The sequence below is a fragment of the Blennius ocellaris genome, assembly GCF_963422515.1.
Source record: "Blennius ocellaris genome assembly, chromosome: 9".
Taxonomy (NCBI): domain Eukaryota; kingdom Metazoa; phylum Chordata; class Actinopteri; order Blenniiformes; family Blenniidae; genus Blennius; species Blennius ocellaris.
This window is the reverse complement of record NC_137658.1, coordinates 16,237,707-16,257,952: the sequence shown is the minus strand read 5'-3', so window position 1 is coordinate 16,257,952 and position 20,246 is coordinate 16,237,707. Positions and strand designations below refer to the sequence as shown.

The window sequence follows — 20,246 nt, the reverse complement described above, 5'->3', positions numbered from 1 at the left end:
ACACCATCTGAAGGATCACACCTCTGGTCCCACGCAGCCGGTCAGAGGTCAGAGCCGGCGCTGTCTTAAAAGTCACAACACATGAATGTCCACTTGAGCAAGGAAGAAATCTAATTCAGATGTGATAATTAAAAAAAATAAAATAAAAAAATCCTGTTTGATCTGCATAATAGCAGGGTTTATTGTTTGCATGTTCCCCTTGTTCTCCCACAGCCCAAAGACATGAATCTAAGCCCTCCACTGACCACAAGTGTGAATGAGAGTGTTTGTCCCCCAATGGACTGACAACTTGTCCTCCTTCAGTCCGATGGAAACGATTCCAGTAACTCAAGAGGCCTGGTTTGTACCAACGGCTATAAAATACAAAGTTCCTGATTAAAATGCGTCACTGCTTCACTGTCAATGACTTTGAGCTTCTCAGATATCCCTGGTTCTAATGTCAAATGTGTGGACGCTTGTATTTTAACTTTCAGTGCTCTCTTTAAAAAGAGATTCTGTCCTCAATGAGGTCTTTTAGGATACTTTTTTTTTTTTTTTTTTAAAGTGACCCTGGTATTTTATGTCATGCTTTGTTTTCGGTGTTCCATGTGTGTGTTCCATGTAGTTATGGTATTAGTTTGTAGTTATAGACCATGTCTGGTTTGGTGCTCCCTGCTTGTCCTCAGTTCAGTTCCCATCACGTCACATCTCGTACCCTGATTATCCTCACTGTTGTCAGCTCTGGCTGGTTGTCTCCTGAGTCCCACTGTGTATTGATATGCCATCTCCAGACTGCTAATTTTCCCTTCTTGCTCCTGTTCTGTATTCATTTCTAGTTTTTCATATATTTTTTTTTTTGTTTTAATTGAATTTCCTCTTTATTAACCATGGCCTTCTGGTTTTCCACTCTATCTGCATATTGCGTCTTTTATCCACATCTCAACAACATTTCATTACTTTATAGCAGCTGGTGTGGATGTCTGTCCAGATCAGACATGCATAGATCCAAAAACGCCTGTTAGACGCACCTCTTTCCTGAGGCGATGGAATGACTGAAAACACCCGACGAGCTCATTAAGGAGTCGACATCAGGAGGAAAGACATTTCCTTCAGATTTCCTTTAATCATCACTTTCTCAAAAGTGGAGTAAACAAGGTCACAGAACTTAATCAGCCCACCGTCGATCATGAACGTGCCAGAAGATATTACATTAATGAGAATGAGATGGATGAATCGACAATACGACGCCTCCCGTCCCGTAAAGGGCTAACTTTCTTAAGGTTACTTTTCAACAAAGAACGACATAATGCAGCATTAATACATGATTAAACACCTTGTTTTGCACTGAATCCTTCTCTTCCAGTCAGTTCATCTTCTAGAAGCATTTAAATTGAAACTATAAATAAACTTATGTAAAACTACATGAGGAAAGCAGTTGACATATAAAATTACTGTTTTTGTGTAAATGATACACGATGTTTCCTTTCGATCCAATGAGAAATTGATCCATTTAGAGATTTTTTTTTTTTAAGCGAGATGTTTTTAACCAGATGTTTTGATTTTTGGTCACTGTAAAGCTTCTTAACATGTGTCAGTGGCACAAACATGTATTTTTTACTGATGTATGGGGTATGGTGGTATGTTAATACATTTAGTATAAAGGGTAAAATTATTGATTCATTCTTTTTATATATATTTTTTTAGTTCTACCTGAAAGATCTTTGACCATTAAGGAAGTTGGAGAGGGGACGTAGCGGACGTAGTGGACGTACTGGACATAGCGGTTAGCAACCAGCCCTGAAATACAATCAATAACCATTTTACTTGAAAGCCACTGTAAAGTGTTTCTTATAATACCAAAAAAATAAGATCTAAAATCTATTAAATAAAATATGAATAAACATCTTGAGATTCTGTGTTTTTTCAGTGACTATTATTGCAAATGAAAGAAAAAATAAATGCTTTCTATGTGATATAAAGCAAACATATAACTAAACATAACTGTGTGGACCAAGATATGGTGAAAATAAACTGAATTTTAGCCTTTTGAGTTGCACCTGAACAGAAGGAGTTTTTCACCCTCAGTAACAGTCACATTTCTATGGATCTGCTGAGAAAGACGCTCGCTCTCCTTCTGAAGCATGTCGGATGCAAACGTCTTTCCCAAGGACACCGAACAAGAAGGTTATGGGGATCAAACCACCAATCCCAGAGTGCCACCTGAGCCACTGCTGTGCACTTCAGTGCTTTCAGGTTGTGCAGCCTCCCACTGTATGACTTGAATGTTAACATTATCACAACATGCTCAAAAGGCTTTGTGTAACCTTTAAGTTTTTAATCTAAATACGATCGCATATCTCTTATACATTATATTTATTGTAATTTGCTTAAAGTGATTTTTGACGGTTGTGCATAGAATCCGAGGCTGAGGTGCCACTGAGTACTGATACGTTATTCAAATTGTTGCCAATTACAAATAAGCATACTTTTAAATGTGTGTTTGATTAAATTAAATGTAAAACATAAAGAATAAGCACATTCTTCTTATGAACTACTCAGAAAAACTACAGTTTGTCTGATGAATGTGAACATTCGATAGTGTCGATATAAAGGTTGGGTATAAACATGTAGATTTAAATGTAGACATATGAATTCAGACTGTAGACATTGTTAGTATTAACCAGTTATCTTTAATTCCTGTATATATTAAGTATCAAACTAGATTGTAGAGTGTTAATTCAAATAGCATTTAATTATACTAATGTTTTTTGGTTGTTTTTTTTTATTACTTCATTGAACGGAACAGAATGTTTAAATTTTGGGGAGTTTAATGACGCAGTAGAAAATATTTGCAGGATGATATATCATTCATCCATCTTCTCATCAGCTACATGCAACACAGACTCACATCTACAGCCAATTCAAAGTCACTGACAACCATTAAACACATGGCTGGAGAAACAACAAGCCGCTACAAGATCAGGTATAAAGTCCTAGTGAAATGAAAATTCGACCTCCAAAACACTGGCTATCGCTTCTAGGGACATTTTTATGCCAACTGGTCAAAGGGTAAAATGTTAAAACACGGCAATCTGCGAGAAAATAGCTGATAAACAGCGGTATTTTCGCTGCTCAGCGGAGCTTCTGACAATAATAGAGTGACGTCACGAGTTGTGCACGCGCCCAAGTTGTGTTTACATTATGGAGGATCAGAGTTTTGATGACAAAGAGGCTGAATTTAACGATATTTCATCATCATCGGGCATTTCAAACCCAGTGATTGATGAAGAAGACACAGAATGGGTCGTTCTGCCATTGGTGACCCCGTTTTTAACATGTTTGAGGAAGCAGAAGACTGTTCGTCCGCGCCTCAGCAGCCGCGGCTTTGAGGCTTCCTGACCCGGCTTCGTGGATCATGTCGAAGCGCTTTTCTGACTGCGCAGAATCACCGAAGATGAGTCCAGGCATTACTTGATCGTCTACTAGCTGCCCAAGCTAGCGGCTCCCGCTAGCCGCTAGCCACGCGAGCTAGCGGCTCCCGCCGCCTGTGCTCCTTTTCTCCTCTCTCGGGTCTCTTCCATGCTCAATCTTTCGTCAAGGCTCATAAAACACAGACTATAACTTCAAAACACTGTAAAAACTTCGATATTTAAGAGGGAAACAACGCAAGCCAATATAAACACAACAGATCAAGATCTGCACAACTCTTGACGTCACGCCCACGAAGAAGGATTCCCCCGACTTCGTCGGCTGGAGATTCAAAATTCAAATAACTTTGTTATGCGACAACAGTGGTGGGGCAGAGAGAAACCTTATAAGTAATACCCCAACTATCGTTTTTTTGCAAAGTAGTGTTTTACATTTCACTAGGCCTTTAAGTAACTGTAAGAGGAAAAACTTGAATTTCTGAATCACGCCTGCCGGGACTCTGTGTACTACAGACGTAGTGTAAACTGTCACCTTAAATATTTACAACAACAACAAAAAAAAAGTCACTATATCTTAATGTGAATGCGTGTGAAATCTGGAGAGAAACTCCCCCGAAGGCTCTCGGGAGAAATCTCGTTAGCGAGAAACGAGAGAAATAAACCCGGGACATAACGCGTCCTGCCACGGCTGTCACCAGCGTGGAGGCTTGATCATAATACTCCCTCTAATTTCTGACCTCCTCTTGATTTTCATAGCTCTTAAATGAAACGTTCCAAGCTGACAGGGGATCTTATCTATCGTCGTTCGACGAGCGGCATGGCTTTACACTGTCATTAGATCCCAAAAAGAAAAGAGTGGTGGTGGGGGGAATGTTTGGCGCCGATGCGCCGTCTTTATCTTGGTTATCGGTGTGACGCTCTTTGATGTGGCGGAAAGTGCTGCTCCTCTGATCTCCGTTCCAGGTGGGATTGTAAACACGGCTGATAAAAAAAAAAAAAAAAATGCGCCTCATTTAGCATCTGAAAGATCACTCCTCAACTATCTGAGACGCTCGGTGCCCGACCTCCTCGGTGCTTATCCTCCCACGCTCCCCCACCTGATCTAAAATAAACCCGCGCGAGGCGGCGCTCTGAATGGATGCCACGTCGGGCAGCGGAAGAAGAAGAAGAAGCTCCTATCTGGTGAGATAATGGAGGACGATCCAGAACAAATCTGGTGAAAATGTTCTGGGAGTGTATTTGCAGGCGCAGGCACTCGCGGATGACACCGAAGAATTGCCTGCTGCAAGACGTGGCAATCTCTCCATCGTTTTGTCCTCCTGCCCGGCTCTCTGCACCCTCCTATCTCCGTGCTCGGTCCAGCTTGTAATCACCGCCTTGGGACAGCTCTGCCCTCATGCCAACCTGATGTCTGCTCCTCAGAGTGAACCCCCCTCCCCCCCCATCTATTTTCCATTTTTTGTGACAAAACCTTTTTTATTATTTTCGCTGTAGTTTGAGAGACATTCAGTCTCCATCCTCCTTGGGAAGGAGAGGTACAACATTAACCTGCAGCACTTCTCATCTGGGCTGTCTACTTCTGTACCGACTTCATTCCAGACATCATTTAAAAAGACAAAAGATAGAAGTTGATCTCTGTATCTATCCGCAGCCAAATTGAAACGGTAGCCCGGCTGACAGCTCAGGCCTGAAAGAGAGAGAGCGAGAAGTTATGATGTGTGAAGCCAAGGGACGGGGGGGTGGGGGGTGAAGTGAAATATGGGGGGGGGACAGAACGTGGTTCGGTGGGGTGCGCGGGAGACGCTGGGGGAAAAAAGGAGGCGAGAATGAAGATCGAAGCAGCAATTAACTAAAGCGAGAAGAGGTGACAGCGTGCCTGACATTAATAACATCCCATAGAGCCAAAGTCAAGATTTACACTGGCACTCAGTGGGGAGAGGAGGCCCTCGTGTGAAGCTCATCAGCTCTGGACAAACCTGCCCTTCAAATCACCTCCACTCCTGGATGTGAGTTTACGAACCACAACTGTAGGCGAATCTTGGGGGGGGAACTCGATGAGCGCCGAGCAGCTGTGGACTCCGGGCGCACATGCGACTCCAGTGTGTAAATCCAAACATGCGAGTCACTGCTGTACCTGTCTGTCATCTCCTGCCCGTTCCAGCAGAGGGAGTCGTTCGCAGGAGCGGGTTCACGGCTGCACAACGCCTCCCCGAGTCCACTGTAGAAGGAGCTGAAGCCTCTCAGGCTGGCAATGAAGTCCCTGAAGCAGGCAACAGAAGAGAACCACTTCAGTTCGGTTGAAAGGAAGGAAAAAAAGAAGGAAATAAAGAACGAAAGCAGAGAGGGAAACTTTTGATAGAGATTTTTGATGTCTTTAGGTGTTTTAGAACTTTCTTACTATCTGGATCGCGGTCATCTGTGTGTTTATCAATCAAGAAGAAAACTGCTTGATGAAAGAATCGACCAACAAGGAAGCAATAATTCAGGGGATGTTTGCGAAAGCTGGTTTATAGATGGCTGGACGAAGAGAAGAAGCTGATATTGATTGGAAAAACAGACTATTATTCTCTTTCCCAGCATGCCTTCTTCCACTTTGAAAGGAAATTCTGGCAAATAAAATGTAATTGCACAGTCGAGCCAATATTTATCATTAATATAAGACACAATCCATGCAAGATGCCATTTAAAAGGTTATAAAATAAGCTATATTGTTAAACCCGCGGGTGTGAGAGGAATGAAAGTGGTAGAAATTCCGCACATATTAAGTCATCCGCCGCTTTGCTTCAGGATCCCTAATGTGGGAAGGTGTGCGTCGAGCAACAGACCGCAGCTTTGTGTGAGAAAACACACGGGTTTAAAATCAAATGCCTCGCTCTCGGTGTGAGAGGAAGCAGGAGAGATACTATGGTAGAGGGAATTCCACTTGATAACAGCGAGAGTTAGTCGATTAGATCCCCCCCCTCCGGAGAAAGAGTGTGTAAAAGAAGCTAGAATAAGCAGTGTCTCTCTTCCTAATTGACATTAATCTGTCCATTGTGCTGCTGAGGCCAGCAGCCCCGCCGGGCATTATCACACTGCTCATTTAAGCCAGTTACTGCATCAGAGGTGTGAGAAACTCTGGAGTGAAGAGAGGCCGAGTGTCACGGCGAAACAGGAGGGAACCTGTCCACGGTGTCGGGGGCAATATTTGTCTGTCAGACATTGAATTGCTCCTGCAGTGCTCTGGAGAGAGAGAGAGAGAGAGAGAGAGAGAGAGAGAGAGAGAGAGAGAGAGAGAAAGTACACCTCCATCATCCAAGCCAGCCCTTCTGGACACTCTCACCTGCGGAGGCCTGCCAGAGTCTCGTCAGAGTCCACAGACAAAGGCTGGATGCCGCGGGCCGCTGCCGCCGCCGGCCGCGGAGGAGGGGATCCGACGGAGCGCGAGGCCCGCTGAGGAGTGTGTCCGCACATCCCGCTCACCTGCGCCGCAACGGAAGAGAACAAGGGGAGGCACGTGAGCGAGGGAATTCACCTCTTAACCCCACTCGTGTTCCGTGGCACCATAAGCCTGTTTATTCCAACTCTTCACGGCACCGCGGGCGCTAAGAACCTGTCAACTGGCAAACTGCAGGCCTTACTCAGCTGAGCCCCTCTGCAAATTGTCATCTGTTTTGGGTTTGTTTATTTTTGGGAGGGATGAAAGCAGGAGGGATTTGCATAACAAACAAGTCATTGTATCCTCTGCCAGCCTTGTTCGAATTTGTAATCATAACACTCCAAAAAAAAAAAAGAGAGAGAGAGAGAGAAAAAAAAAACGAGAGTGTGAAAATAAGGCCTCTCGTTTGCTTCTTTCTCCATATAAATGCCATTGTGTTTCCACACGGGACGACATAACAATAATAAATAAGGAACCCCTCTCTGTCTCCCGGAGATAATGGACCTGGCACATTCTTTTCAGGTGCAATAAAAATGCAAATGGATGTTAATGTTTAGCTTGTGGTTTAATGATTTGCCGGTGGTTTAATTTCCCAGGAGGCCACTGGCTGAGGTTGAATTCTGCCATGTAATGTTAACAGCTAATTGTGGCCGGCTCCTCTATAAGTGAATGGGCTGCAAGCACCGGCAACCGAATGCTGATGGGAACTGATGGAGCGGCACCGGACATCTTCATCTGGTGCTGACCTGGAACACACACACACACACACACACACACACACACACACACACACACACACACACACACACACACACACACACACACACACACACACACACACACACACACACACACACACACACACACACACACACACACACACACACACACAAATCCATATGGGGGCAACCCAATTGGAGGAATTTCAATAATATGAATGAGACCATAATCACAATGCATGTAACACAATTTATCCGTCATTTCTGGTTTTGTCACCTGAAATTCACACACGTCCCTCCTCCATCTATCCATCTCTTATACAACCAGAGGGCATCCAAGCCCTGGAAGAATGTGCAAACGGCACTGCACAGCCAGTAAGAGGGAAAGTACGAACCACTACACCACCACATGTTCTGCCAAAATCAGCCAAGGTCAAATATGAAGAACACGTTGACCGTATTATGAACCAGCTGGACTCCGCCTGACCAACAGTGGCAGAACTAAATACAAACGCACACTAAAATTTGAATTGCCGTCTTCACAGGCTAAATAATGATTTCCGTCTGAAGGACTGAAGCACTGAGCTCAACATGAACCCTGAGCCTGACGTAGATACAGCTTTTTAATGGGACGTGACCAAATAAGCTTGATGTATCATCCAATTGGGCTTCCATGGTCTGAGTAAAGATAGCTTCACAAATACACACACACACACACACACACACACACACACACACACACACACACACACACACACACACACACACACACACACACACACACACACACACACACACACACACACACACACACACACACACACAGATTGTCCATGGTAAAGAAAAATAAATAATTTCGTATAGTTATTCATTTGAAAATAATGCACATCAGCCCATTAACATGATGAACACATGCTTCAAGACAATACACACACACACACACACACACAAATACACACATGCGCGCGTGTCAGAAAAAATGCTGATGCTAAGAAATGCTGATCAGCTGTAACACAGAATCATCATAGTTAATCAATAGAGACTTGTCATCTAAGCATAGAGCCAGTTTGGAGACACACACTCACACACACACACACACACACACACACAGATGGTTGAGTTCTCCTGCGCTCTACATTTAGCAGCACCCCCAACTAGCCATTTGCACTAATTCACCCCTGTCGTGTACTTGGAATAACACACACACACACACACACACACACACACACACACACACACACACACACACACACACACACACACACACACACACACACACACACACACACAATGGCACGCCATTCTCCTCCTCCTCCTCCTCCTCCTCCTCCTCCTCCTCCTCCTCCTCCTCCTCCTCCTCCTCCTCTGGGGTGATCCTTGCAGCCTCATGTGCCTGCAGCAGGTGCCGGTGCTCCCACAGGCCATGATTAATGTGATCGGAGCCACTTTCCCCTCCATTTTTTTTTTTTTTTTCCTTGTTGTTTGTGCATTCCCGGGAAGCCGTAGGGGAGTTGTGGCACAAGGGAGCGACTTGATTCAGCACACATGTCCCCCCAGCCCAACCCCACCCCTTCAATTGTTTCCGATTTTTCTTCAAGGAAGCGGCTCATTAGCGGGGTATTAATATCACCCAGGGCTGGACTAACACAACCAACAGGAGAGGGTGCAGATAAAGCCCGTCTCAGCGTGAGAGCACAGAAAAATATCTGTACACTTTTATCTGCACTGAGCAGCCTGCATCACTGAGGGAGAGAGGTGCTGACAGCCAGTAATACAACACACTCACACACGCTCACACACACCTGCATCTCAAGTTCTGTGTGGGACTTTGCTTGTGCCAACACGCTGCAAAGATAAACTCAAGCCATTCAATAGAAAATGCACATTTGTATGATCAGACTTTTGCATTCATCTCGATCACAGAGTTTCCTAAGGAGCCGGAGACTTGATACTGTCAGCAGTGTGGCGGTGGCAAGGTGCCATGCACAGCAGCAACATGCTGGAGAATATTTGGTGAGTAATCTTTGTGTTTCAGGAGAGTCAAGGCTCAGGGGAAAGACTGAGTCAGCATTCTCCCCTTCTTGCTCTTCCTCCTCCTCCTCCTCCTCCTCCTCATCTTCCCTCTCGCTGGATTGTTGTTCACCACCATATGAACTGACTTCTGGTGAGATGCACACATTGCAGACAGCCTATTTCAGCTGCAGCGCCTTCAGATTCAGCCAGTGAAATGGGAAGGAGGGAGAAGTGTCATCGCGGCGATATCTCCAGGAGATTGTACTGTCTGGGTTTGAAGTGAATCTTTACGGCTCAAATGAAGCCTTGCACTTCCAGATTTGAATAATATTACAGTACTTACCAGTGGAAAACCAACCTCTGTTTCTGGAAATTTGGCCTTGAAGGACCCGTCAGCCCATCACAGTGACTTTTACTTTTACCCTTCATTTCAAATAAAAAAGCCTTTCTTTTCAGACACTTCCATGCACTAGCGTTTTCAATTATCTTGTCTCTTGATCCGCCACTGAAATAATTCTCATTTTAAAGCAGATTTATATTCCTATGACGATTGTGGGGTTTCGTCTATTCATTATTGTGTTAAATATTTTATTATTTCAACTTTATGAGCTAGGTCTGAATACCAGATTTAAAGATAGTGTCCTCAAGACTGAATCGAGCCTATTCACCACAGGATTTAATGTTGTATTGAGCAGGGAGGTGAAATCAGGTTACACATGGAAGAAAAAACACATTATTGTATTTTCTGCTCAGATAATAAGCGTCTCTAAATGCTCAATGGAAGTCCGGTTACACATAAGCTTCACGTGCGTCTGATGCTTTTTCAATATTGTCAATGTAATGTGCTTAGAACTCGACTTGTTTCCAGGGAGAGATTTAGTTCTGGTGATTTCACAAAAAAGAGTAATGGAGGCACGGAAGGTGAGGGAATCTGTTTCTTTGTCCCTGTAGAGGGCAGTGCTGAGCAGACAGCACTAAAACCAGCATGTATTTGATCAAATAAACAAGTGTGTGAACTGAGCACGAAATGTAAATCCTTTCGATTGAAAAGCTTAGAAATGAAAAAAAAATGGGGAGAGAGGGGGAATAATTTAAATCTATGGTTTCTTAAGTCAAGCCATATTACAAACAGCTAATATATTTGCTTAATATATTTAAATACCAAACATGAAAACATGAAAAATGACTCGTGTGAAAACCGAGTTTTCTTTCCAGTGCTACTGGAAGACTTGGTATGTGGAGTTTTCTTAGTTATAGGTTATAGGTTAAAACAACCTTTTTCTACTTTTTTCATTTAAAAAATAAAATAAAATCATGCCAGGATTTAGTCATGTTCTATACTTTCTGATTACGTTGGTGAAATAATAAATGATGGCCACTCATGAGACTGACTTGTGTAGTTTGGACCTGCTGGTCATCACTGTGTTTGAAGACCAGACCACAGCACATCTGGGATATTTACTGAACGCGTCACCTCAAGTGCAGCAGGAGAAGAGGAGGAAAGAAACGACTCGGAATGACTGGATATTGAACTTGATGGCTGCTCTGGGTGCAGAACTGGCTGTTAGCGGCAGCTATACAGTCGGGAGCTGGATGGTTTTGAAACTGCAGGCATAAACAGTCACACTGTAACTCTACTGTTAATAAGAGGCTTGACATGCTTTCAAAGTTTTCGTTTTGGGAACCTGATAGAAGCAAGCTTCTGGCCTCGGGGTGTTGTTTTGCTTTGAATTAAACCGGGTGTTTTTGAGTAGGAATCTACTGCAGGTAAGTTTGCTGTTCTGATCAAATTTGTCAGGATTGTTAGGAGGCGACGCTTCGCCTCGTTACTGCTGCAGTAACGGAGCACAGTCGGTGTTGTGATCACCTTCAATGCTGATGTTACAGATATAATAACCTGATACTCTTAACTGGCACCTCGCTTCGCCAGCAAGAAGTTTTTTATTTTTATTTTTTCTAACACTAATCGAGTGAGAGAGGGGGGGGCATCTTTTAACCTTTCCTGTCAGATGGTGTTGAAGTCATTTCCAGGCTTACCGCCGAGCCGACTATGTGGTCTGACTTGGCATCATCACCTGCCTCCACCTGCATCTTCTCACGCTAATACGCGTCGCATTAGCCGACTGGAGCTGACAGACGCCTGTCAAAGGCAAACTGTGGTTTTTTCAGGCTCCCGGCGAGCTGCTTCAGAGGTGAAAATGTCCTCGCGCGGCGTATTTTTTGTTTCACACTTTGGAAAAAGAGGTTTTTTTTAAATTAGCTGAGCTCTCCTGTAAAGGCAGCCTCTGGCAACTCCAGAAGTAGCCCCCTGGGGTACGCGCAGCCTCTGGGTAGGAGTTGCCGAGCTGGAGGTAAAGTGTGAGTCAAACCCCGACGTGAGGACACGGAACAGCAGTACCGCGCGTCAGCGCGGCTTTACTGCACTCCTGCGTCGTCACAGGTAGATTAAGTCAACATGAGATGGATTGAATGCGTCGCGGTGAAGCCCGAGGCCTAATAAACACGACTTCCTTCGAACCGCACAGAGGAAGATCATTTCATAAAAATAGATTCTACTGAAGTGTAATTTAGAGGGATGCAGTAGTTCCATGTGCTGCTTGGATGTAAAGGAAAAGTGTAAACCAGGACCGAGGATGGTGATAGATGCCCCGACCAGCTAATTGCCTGCACTGGGAGACCAGCAACCCTTTGATGAATGGCCTTTTAGTGACAGGAAATATGTGACCTAACGAAGAAGTATTACACTACGTGGCATAACATCAGACGATCAGTAATTAAATTAAGCTCAAGAGTTGAGTCCTTCATTAAAAATGTGTTTTAATAAATCTTTTTTTTTTAAATATGTGAAAGAAATGTATTTTTTTTACAGGATATTCACGTTTACCCAAACAAATGAAATTACTTTGCATCATTACCATTATCCCAACAAACACACGAACCGTAGAAAATGATACATAATTGAAGTTAAACACAGCTTGAATGAATCGCTGCACTATTTATACATTTCTTCTTTTGCATGTTTGACAGCTGAAGAGTTTTTTCTTTTTCTTTTTTTTGCAGTCTCAGAGCTGGGTCAGTTTCCGGCGTCTGCGGCTGCCGACGTCTCGGAGAGGATTAATAACTCATATAATTGCAACAGAGATTTAATTAGCGCTCGTTTCTGTCAGTGAAGCAACAGTTTGAGCCGAGATATTTCCGTGTAGGAGCCGGGAGAAGCAGAGAGTCGCGACGTATCGATGAGGAGGCATCGCAGAGACGGTTTTTGATCCGTTCATTCATTTTTCATGGCACTTCATCCGAGTCGGCGTCACCTGTGCTGGGCGGTGTACGTCAGGTAGCCTCAAATGCGTATTTGTTTTGGAACTGCAGGAGGAAACTATGTTGAGGAAGAACATGCAAACCTCACAGAGACGTGCACCCAACAAACTCGTGTTGCTCTTGTAGCCACGACGCCTCCTAGCAGCCCCCCCCCCCCCCCAGTGCTTGATGAGAGAGTTGACACTAAGTGCCCAGCTGTGTAAAAACACATACATGCGTCGTGTCCTCTGCAGCAGATCTCCTCTAATCCTGCTCAGATCCATCATTTTTCCGTCTCAACCTACTTCCTGTCTTGGTTTTCAGCCGAGGGGTCGCGGGGTGATGGATGTCTCCTTCACACTCTCTGTCCTCCTTCCCCTTGGGTTTCTTCTTCACACACACACACACACACACACACACACACACACACACACACACACACACACACACACACACACACACACACACACACACACACACACACACACACACACACACACACACACACACACACACACACACACACAAAAACAGATGCAGACACACACACACACACACACACCTCCCTCCCCCATCTCTTCTTCACTCTCTCACTTTCTATCCCTCTCGTTTGTCCCTCTTCCTCTCCTCAGTAACCGGTAAAAATAGAGCTTCATAAATCATGCATCTTCTCTCACAGCAGCGCGTAAGAAGGAGAGGAAAGAGAAATAAATGGAGGGGGATGAAAGAGGGAGAGAGAGAGAGAGAGAGGGATGTTGAGGAGGAGATGTGGAGACGGAGGAGGATGACATCAAACTCCAGGAAAAGGGTGGGAAGTTGACAGGGGAATAGATTCGAGCTGCAGGGCTCTTGGCTGCCCTCGCCGTCTCTCTCTCTCTCTGATTCACGCCGGAGTTTGCACCGGATGGAGGGAATGAATGTTAACATGCCAGGGGAGCGGGGCTGGCAGGGCGCTGAGTGGTCATCTCGCCAGCGAGAGCTCCACGCTCTCAGGACGTCTGGAGGAAGACGAACCTCCGTCTGTCACCCTCGGTAACAGGGGTCTGCACTTTAACTGGAGGGGAGCTGAAGTGAGAGACGGCGGCCGCGGCCGCACCGCAATCCCGATCACAGGAAACCACAGAACAAGACACGGTACACTGCAGCTCCACTATGCTGCAAAACACTGAAGTGTCACTAAATGATTACTTAAGGTTTCCTCTCAGTGGTGCACATGCACACAGCTGAAGGCGGATGGAAGAGTTATACAAGCGCGGTGCTGGCTTACACATCGCTACCTGACAAACTGAACGTGTTTTGCTTTTCTCTTTAAAATTTTACTCAACACATGGCTGGGAGAAAGAAAAAAAAAAGACAAGAAAGTTCTGCGGCCACAGCACCTGATCAGAATTGAAAGTGGGGAGTAAAAGGGAATATTTCAAGAGTAACTTGTGAAGAGAACACCAAAGGCAGGAATATAGCTGGATGAAATGTACAACTCCACCTCATCTCCGCATCGCATATAGACTTAACGCACTAGATTCAACCAGCATTCAAGACAGTTATTCTACTGTGGCAGACAAACTTTCGCAAAAGAATCCTGAGCCTGCAGCTCAAATGATTAAATTTTTTTGTATTTGCGTGTTTCTCTAACTTTCTGCAATTCAAATGGTATAAATGTCTCCACCCTTCCACTACCATGTGTGTGTCCAATGCATTGGGAGGAGATTTCTGCATTCAGTCCTACTGCGTATCTGTACATGTATCTTACGTGTCCTCTTGCATAAATATGTCATAAATATATCAAAGGTGTGATTGTGTGTCTCTGTTGTTGTTCTGAGACAGACTAATGACTTGTCCTCCCTCTCCAACCATTGTCAGCCACGATAAATCAGCTATTGAAGTACTGAAGATTAAAGCAATGTCATTTCATCTTACGTTGAATCTTTTATTTGATAAACCGTTTGTTTTTTCCTGAGTAAAGATTTATGCACCGTGGTCCACGCTGTGATTTCCAACTATGATAATGAGCGATCTCATCCATCAACCTCTCCATATTAACGAAAAACAGCATTATATTTACCCCCAGACGCAGAGCCCCGATCTGAGCGTAAACCACAGTACAACAAAACAGCATTTCAACACATTTCACTTTTTACATTACAGTCACAACCAGGAAGTTTGACATGATGGCTACTATGGAGTTGGAAAGAAACTCTGAACTGGTTTAGTTTTGGCTTGAATAAGCCCTATTTGAAACGCCGCAGGACTGTGAGGGTATAATTATGGCCCTGGCACAAAAGAGTATTCAGGTGGACACGTGAAAATGAACTGTGGTCTCTGGTATTCAGTCCAACATTTTTCAAAGCCACCCAAACAAGATGGATGGGCATAAAAACACTATCTGACTTCTTCCTTTGACCTTTAATTATTACTGAATAATAGCAGATGGCTGGCTATGTCACTTTAAACTAAATATAGAGCACATGGGGGGGGGAAATGACTGATGGTGCATCTCGGGAGGTCAGTTTTCATTCTGTCTGATGTACAACGTTTTTACTTATCTCATGGATAAAACAAGCTTTATATCAGCCATATGCAGTGTTTGGTGGTGGAGCTGGAGGCTGGGACTGTTGGTTATGCTTCCAGACACATTTCAGAAACGTACTGTGATTTTCTACACGCTGAACTAAACAATGGTGAGTTCACACAATGATGGATGTGTGTAAAACAAGACATTTATAATGCATCATATCGAAGGATGGTAAGAAATCAATGTGCTGGAAATCTGTTAGTCAAATCCAGGTATACAACCATCTCATTTAGAGATTTGTTTCTAAGTGAGAAATTGTGGAATGTGTGTAAAACGTTAATCTATAAAGGAGATGTAAATGATGCTGATTGATGTGTCAAAAGGTAAAAAGCCCTACGGTATACTTGAAGGAAACATGAGGGTGGATTATTTTCTTTAAAGGTACAAAGCGTTTCAGCGAGTCCTCCACAAGGCCGAAAGAGTAATTAGCAGGTCGGATCACATAATAGAGAAAACACTTGTATATTGTCTGACCGCTGAAGCAGGTTACACATTTGTGATGAATAGTTTAGTCAGTGTGAAGTGGCATGTTCAGGTGTAAATGAACGGACAAAGCATCTGTCAGAGGCACGGAAACATGGATAGAAGTAGCCGTAACATTACGACCACGAGGAGGTGAAGAGGATTATCTCTTTATAATAACATCCGCTGTGCAGTTGCTCCCACACTGAAGGAAACTTCACTGAAGACCTGATCTGTCAAAAGCCACATGCTTTAGCGACTGCATGAAGAGAAAGTTGCTTTAGTTTCCTAAATAGACAGTTTTAGACTTTTCTTTTAGACGTTTCACATGAGGGATTTTGTGAACAGCAGTTGGGAGTCATAAGCAAGACCAAAAAGATGGTCAAATTCAATTTATCTATGAAATGAAAGTCAAGTTGGTTGATCTACATATTACACCTGTGCTTGTTCACTTCATCATTTTTTATCAACTTTTCAATAAAAGAAATATGAATTTTAAACACTGTTATGATTTTCTTTTTTTAAATTGCAATAATAAATGTGTGTTTGGAGAGGAAGCCCCTCCCCCAACACACACACACCACCTCTCTGTGGAAACATTCTCCTCTATAGCGTCTTCAAATGCTACATGAAAGTATTTCCTAGATTAGGATCGGTGAAGTTCTTGTATGTTGAGACGGTGGGTGTTGCCGGCAGCTTCTGCAAGAAACTTCAAAAAGTAATTGTAATATGTAATTTAACATGGTTACTTTTAAAAAGTAACTAAGTCACTTTTTAAGGAGTAACTAGTAATCACTCATCAGATTACTTTTTCAAGGTAACTGTGGCAACTGCAGCTTCATTATGTCACCATAAAAAAAAAATCCCACTTTATTGTAACTCCAATCTCAAACTATAATCATTTTTCTACAACATTATCAGATGTAGCTTTTCATCGATTGGTAAAACTCTAAATATCTGTACTTCTGAAAGGCTCTTCCTCTTTAAAAGTCACTTACCTGTTGTCAATCAGTCTAATTGTTTGGAAATTTCTCCTCCAGATGTTTTTATGCGAAACACTTATCTCACTCACTTCCAGCCATCTGTTACCGTCATCCCAATTTTGTGGAAAATTCAATATGAGCAAATATCTGAGGAGGGAAAGTGTCCTACTTTCAACATGTGACGTGTTGTCTTTGTTCTCTCGTGAATGAAACACATGAGAAATCAAAATCATTGCCACCGATTTTATTTGCACTTCACACATGTTCCCAAAGTTTATGTATTTGTGGAAAAGTTTTCTGGTCGACGACTCTAAAATTAGCCTTTAGGCCTCTGTCCCTTTAATGATGACACACACACACACACACACACTGAGCTAAACAATGTGATGGCAGATTGGGCGTTAATCCCCCGGATTACAACGAGCCATGAACACAATGTAAAAGTCATCACTGCAGACTTAAATAAACCCTCACAGGAACTTATTAAAATTTGATACGGATCCGAAACACAGAGAAAGAGAACTATTTTCCCCCAAGTCAGCGATTCATGCATGGAGCCACGTCTACATGCTGCAGAGTAAGTGAGGTCAACCTGTGTGTTAATAAATGATGGCTTCTGAGTGGAAACCTGCCCACCGCGGGGATTCGGGGGTGTGAGAGTGAAAAGTTCAGCAGAGCCACAGTGGCAGAAGCTCATCCGGCTCTGTAACTCCGGCAGAAGGAGGCTCTTCATATTTCATGAGCACTTCCCTCTGACTTCACATGTGGGCTGCGAGCAAACCCGACGGTTTTATCGCAGGTGGAAAAACCACACATGACGGGTCACCGCTGGCGGGCTGCAGAGGTGCTGCGAGCATCTGTCAGACCCCGACGGTGAAATCCATGCTGGGTCTCTGAGCTGCTTCACCCCATTATAATGCAAACACCATATGGGCGACGAGACGACAGACACGAAATGATACAATATTTGATGTGCTCTAACAACTCTTAAAGGCGTTTTGTTATTAGAAAAGGACTTTAGATTTTTAAGGTGGACCCGACAGTCTTGGTTTAATGTAGTTCAGGAGTTCTCAATGCGTGGGGGGGTCTTTAAGCTTTATGGGGCAGAACATAAATGGAAAGCCTGGGGGTCTATGGGATGCCTTTTCCTAGCAGGATTATACCTCTGAAACGAATTGATGGAAGAGGACACACATTTTCATCACTTAATTTGTTGAAGTATAATGGAGACACATTTGAATAATAAAATTAGCTTTGTTATAAAACAGAACTTGTTGAATAATTTATAAAGAAACTGTGTAAATATCATAATGTAAAATTAACCCCTAAACAGATAGATGGAACTTTACCTTTGCATTTTGGCAGATTTAACCCAGAATAATAGCAGGAGTTGTATTATGTGCAAACAAAGGAATTCAAATGAAAGTTTTCCTGTTATAGACCTGTTTACAACGATCGTCACGACCTTGTTGTTGGCCGTGGAGTAACTGAGTACAGCACTGAGCCCCGACAAGCACAAAAACAGATGTGATATCATTTGGATGTGTTAGTGGAGGAAGTTATCAAACTCACCGGAACATTGCAAGAAATATATCAGAAAAATGGTGGGGAAATGCAATATAGGGCTGATCTGTTCTATTATATATTATATAGTGTGTGTGTGTGTGTGTGTGTGTGTGTGTGTGTGTGTGTGTGTGTGTGTGTGTGTGTGTGTGTGTGTGTGTGTGTGTGTGTGTGTGGTGGGAGAGGTTTGTACCACAACTATCAATCAAATGAAGTCATACTCTATCAGCAAGTTATTCATTCATAGAGTGTAATTGTGTAATTTGCTGTGTGTGGATACATCGCTGCTTTCATCTACACGTCCCTTCTTCTGAAGAAATTATATTCATGGCAGGGGGTGGAGTGAAATACATACCCCCGCCTTCAGTGATTAAAGCTCCTTCACCAACACACAAAACAAATCAAACACAAGTAAAAGTCTCGGAGGTTCCAAGTAAAGCGAAGCTGTTACATCTCCCGTCGTTTTTGTATTAATGGAAACATTAACGTGATTCATGGGTCCGAATAAGTACTTGTTGACGGCTGCTAGTTCGAGGCTTTGAAAGTAATAATTAAGTAATCATCTAAACACCACGACAGTCTCAACTGTGATGAGGAAGATCCAAATCCTTGTGCTTTCATGAAGTAAACATCTTTATATTTATATATCAAGTAAATATTTTTCCCCAAAATTCAATATTATGATGATTTCATGCACAGACATACATAAATTAGATGTCATTGTCCAGCCTCACAGATTGTACCTCATGCTGTAAATACTATTTAGAAATGCAGTTAATGACACACACACACACACACACACACACACACACACACACACACACACACACACACACACACACACGCGCGCGCGCGCGGAGAAGAAACAAAGCTGCACATGAAGCCTTGTGTTGAACCAGGTTGAGGACATCTACTTCTTTTGAAAGATAAGACGTAAGACTTAGTGTATTGTGCACTACAGCTGTTTATCTTCCCTTCAGATATGTGCTGGTGAGGCATCGCAAAGTGCTCCGGTGTTCCGGCAAACACTCCTATTAATGGCTTTCTGCGTTGCTAGAAGGTTCACGGCACGGCTAACAAGCCTTTGTATCCTCGGTGGATACAAGCAGAACACTCACCGACTGCATCATACAGTGTAGAACCAACCAACCCGGCTTGTTGTTTCCTCTGTGGTTATTTCTGTCACACAGTTTATAAAAAAAAAAAAAAAAAAGACACGGTGGGAACTTTGTTGTTGTCCATTGATCTGGTTAACAATGTGATCTGTCCTTTGCCACAGAACATAACTGATTACTGAGCAAATTGTTGTCAATAAGGTGGTATGCGATAAAGAATGAGGGTGTAGACATGAAGATGCATACCAAAAGTGTCTAACATTTTAGGCGAGAGTGTCATTTAACTTTGCCTTTGAAAGATGCTAAAACATTTTTTTAATACATATGGCACAGAACTTGAAGGATTGCCTTCAAGGCATTCCAGATAGCATGTTTATGAAAATTGGACTGAGAGAGAACTCTCAAAAAAATCTCTATATTTTGACCTACATCTATCAGCCAGAAATCAAAAGGATTGTATTTTCTGGGTGTCTGGTCGTTGAGACGGGACCTCCTGCAGGTGATAATTTCATTGTCTCACCAGAGGAACAAGAAACGCAACCACATGCGACCCATTTACAGTCTGACACCTTTGCAAGTGTGTGTGCATGTGTGTGTTTATTACTCATGTGGGGCCCCTAAAGCTGTTACTCTAACAATTTTTTCAGGACTTGTCATGTTTGAAGGGGGGAAAGAAATGGAGTCTGTATGAGAAGAG

The 20,246-nt window shown here is 43.3% G+C and overlaps 1 protein-coding gene across 1 annotated transcript in view; it reads right to left on the bottom strand.

The window, feature by feature from the left end:
* gpc3 (glypican 3) overlaps positions 1-20,246 on the bottom strand; it is a gene marked incomplete at both ends in the record, with an annotated part of 133,213 nt that overhangs the window by 33,937 nt on the left and 79,030 nt on the right. The window contains 2 exon segments of the mRNA XM_080501768.1: positions 5,542-5,667; positions 6,730-6,869. Coding sequence (XP_080357894.1) covers positions 5,542-5,667; positions 6,730-6,869 — 266 coding nt within the window.